General features: G+C 47.4%; 1 protein-coding gene across 1 annotated transcript in view; it reads right to left on the reverse strand.

The window, feature by feature from the left end:
• Positions 1-319: 319 nt before the first annotated feature.
• Positions 320-3,576, reverse strand: part of GPN2 (GPN-loop GTPase 2) — an 11,240-nt gene continuing 7,983 nt past the window's right edge. Inside the window, exon 5 of the mRNA XM_011981666.1 lies at positions 320-688. Within this exon, the coding sequence (XP_011837056.1) occupies positions 616-688 (73 nt within the window). The 3' untranslated portion in view covers positions 320-615. The remainder of the gene's footprint in view (positions 689-3,576) is intronic.

Below are 3,576 nucleotides of genomic sequence, written 5' to 3' on the forward strand. Positions count from 1 at the left end.
TTAACCAGGATGGTCTCGATCTCCTGACCTCGTGATCCGCCCGCCTCGGCCTCCCAAAGTGCTGGGATTACAGGCGTGAGCCACCGCGCCCAGCCAAGACCTCATCTTTTTAAATAACAAACAAACCTGAGAACCAAAAACTGAAGATTAATAATAACACCTGACTAGAGACTGAATGTCAATCCTATGTGACTGAATGTGAATTATATGCTTTGGGGAAATACTGATTATTCCAAGGGAAGGTGACTTGACACTCCCTCATTCTTCCCCAAACCCCTGGGCCCGGAAGACTGAAGAAGAGTTTGGAAGTCACAAAAAGTAGAATATAAACTCTTGTATTGCAGCACATTCCGTCACAGCCTGAGTAGGACCAGTGCTCGACTTTCTGGTGGCAGGGCCCAGAGCTCACAGACACCACTGACAGTATGGTAGGTGTTCTGCTTGGCGCCATGTCTGGCTTTTTGGCCAGAAGTCCTTTGCAGAGCTCAATATCCCCTTGCCAGCCCGCCAGCTCTCGCTGGGAGGACTTGCTCTTGGGTCTGCAGCCTGCTTCAGGAGGCTCCACTTTCCCCAGTGCTGGGTTATGCATCCTGCTCTCCAGGATCCACCTTGTTGCTATAGCTGCATGGCTTCCTGCTCCACTGACTGGTTCGAGGGTGCCAGGTACTTCTCCTGGATGCCCAGTGTGCTGAGGAGGGGTGCGTCAAGGCTGATAGCATAGGCAGAGGATGGGGAGCTGGTCTGGGCAGGATGTGACTTCCGCTGATGCCTACACTCCAACCATGTTCATCCCTCTCTTCCTCATAAATTATAGGGACCAATCAAGTATGAGAAGCCTCCAAAAACATCCAGACTCAAATGCTCCTCCTCTATATGCCTCTTCCACACACTGCTGCGGATCAAAGGACTGAAGAGCGCTAACCTTCCAATGTTGTGTTATGGTACATGCTCTGGAGCCAGACCAAGTGGGTTCAAATCCTGATGATGTCTGGGTCTGGGGTCTGACGAGGAGATGGAGGTTAGCCATGGCTAGGTTGGCTATGTTAGGACACCACGGCTGTTCTACTACCAAATGGCTCCAAAGGAAGAAACTGAGATTCTACACCCAGCAAAACCAAGGTTTGAACTGTTCTTCCAAAACATCCCGGGAGAGGGACCTTGGGCCTGTCGCCTCACTTATAAAAGGGCTTGAAATGAGAATTAAATGACCCTGCAATTAAAATACTTAGCCCACCAAATGATGTTCAAGTTACAGACCTTTTTCTTTTTTTTTTTTTTGTTGAGACGGAGTCTCGCTCTGTCACAAAGCTGGAGTGCAGTGGCACGATCTCGGCTCACTGCAAAAGCAACTCTCCTGCTTCAGCCTCCAGAGTAGCTGGGACTACAGGCACCCGCCACCACACCCAGCTAATTTTTGTATTTTTAGTAGAGATGGGGTTTCACCATGTTGGCCAGGATGGTCTCGATCTCCTGACCTCGTGATCTGCCCACCTCTGCCTCCCTAAGTGCTGGGATTACAGGCGTGAGCCACCGTGCCTGGCCCTTACAGACCTTTCTTTACTGTCTCTATGAATCCATCAACCAAAATCCATCTTACCCCTAGTCAGATTGACTCTCAACTGGTGCCCCTTCCCAGTGACTTTTCCACAGCAGATACTGCCTTATTTCTGTGCAAGCTGGCCCTGAAGATCACTGAGGATCAGTGAAATCCACCTTGCTTATCTCTGACCTAATGCCCACATTCCTGAGTAGGGCATACAAAGCCTCACCTCCTACCTGCCTACCTATCTGGCCCCACTGCTGCTCCCCTCTCTGAGTCCTTGCCCTGCTCACAAGTCATGTCATCCTACTTTTTTTTTTGAGATGGAGTCTCACTCTGTCACCCAGGCTGAAGTACTGTGGCGTCATCTTGGCTCACTGCAACCTCCACCTCCTGGGTTCAAGCGATTCTCCTGCCTCAGCCTCCCAAGTAGCTGGAACTACAGGCGTGCACTACCACACCCAGCTAATTTTTGTATTTTTTAAATAGAAACATGGTTTCACCATTTGGCCAGGTGATCTGGACTCAGGTGATCTGCCCCCACTTGGCCTCCCAAGGTGCTGGGATTACAAGCGTGAGCCACCATGCCCAGCCCCTACTTTTTGTCAAAAATAAATTTCTATACTTTAAAAAAAAAAAAAAAGAGAGAGATGGGGTCTCACCATGTTGCCCAGTCTGGTCTCAAACTCCTGGCCTTGAGCAATCCTCCCACCTTTTAACTCCCAACATGTTGGAATTACAGGCATGAAGCCATTACACTTGGCCCATGCCATCTTACTTGCAACCCTCAAAACCTGTCTCAACTTTGAACCTCTATGCCTTTGCATATACTGTTCTCTTTAACTTGAATTCCCTTTCCTTCTTCATTAGACTGGCTAACCCTCACCTTGAAATGATGCAACTCACGTGCCACGACTCCATAAAACTTTCCTTACCCACCTACCCTTCAGCAGAGCTGACTGCTCCCTTCTTTGTATCAGTTCCTACTCTCTTATAGCGAGCTGCTGAATCTTTTTTTTTTTTTTTTTTTGAGACGGAGTCTTGCTCTGTCACCCAGGCTGGAGTGCAGTGGCACAGTCTCGGCTCACTGCAAGTTCCGCCTCCTGGGTTCATGCCATTCTCCTGCCTCAGCTTTCCAAGTAGCTGGGACTACAGGCACCCGCCATCACACCCAGCTAATTTTTTGTATTTTTAGTTGAGACAGGGTTTCACCGTGTGAGCCAGGATGGTCTCGATCTCCTGACCTTATGATCCGCCCACCTCAGCCTCCCAAAGTGCTGGGATTACAGGCGTGAGCCACCGCGCCCTGCTGAGAGCTGCTGAATCTTAAGTGGGTTAGGGTTGGGGCAGAATCTAAAATCAGCACAAATGTATATGGTTAAAAATACCCTTGAAAATTCCTCAAATTATTTGTTAAATGCAGCATACATGGTTTTGTGAATAGAATCCTTTATATATATGAATACATAAAGTAATGTACAGATGCTCCATGACTTATGATGGGGTTACATCCTGATAAACCCATCCCAAATCAAAAATATCTTAAGTCGAAAATGCATTTAATACACATAACCTACCACACATCAGTTTAGTCTCACCTACCTTCAATATTCTTAGAACACTTACGTTAGCCTGCATTTGGGCAAAATTATCTAACACAAAGCCTGTTTTATAATAAAAATATCTCATGTAATTTACTGAATGCTGTACTGAAAGTGAAAGAATGATTGATAGGTACCCAAAGTACAATTTCTACTGAATGCATACAGCTTTCACGCCATTGTAAAGTTGAACCATCTTAAGTTGGGAACCATGTGCACGGTGTACAAAATATTACAACACTATTTAAATTGCTCCTCCCAGCCTAGGCTGCATGGTGAAACCCCATCTCTACTGGAAAAAAAAAAAAAAAAAAAAAAAAAGGCGAGGCGTGCTGGCTCACACCTGTGGCTCACCCAGCACTCTGGGAGGCCGAGGTTGAGGCCGAGGCGTCTCAAAGAGACAGAGTCTCACTCTGTCGCCCAGGCTGGAGTGCA

The sequence above is a fragment of the Mandrillus leucophaeus genome, unplaced genomic scaffold (assembly GCF_000951045.1).
Source record: "Mandrillus leucophaeus isolate KB7577 unplaced genomic scaffold, Mleu.le_1.0 Scaffold23, whole genome shotgun sequence".
Classification (NCBI taxonomy): Eukaryota; Metazoa; Chordata; class Mammalia; order Primates; family Cercopithecidae; genus Mandrillus; species Mandrillus leucophaeus.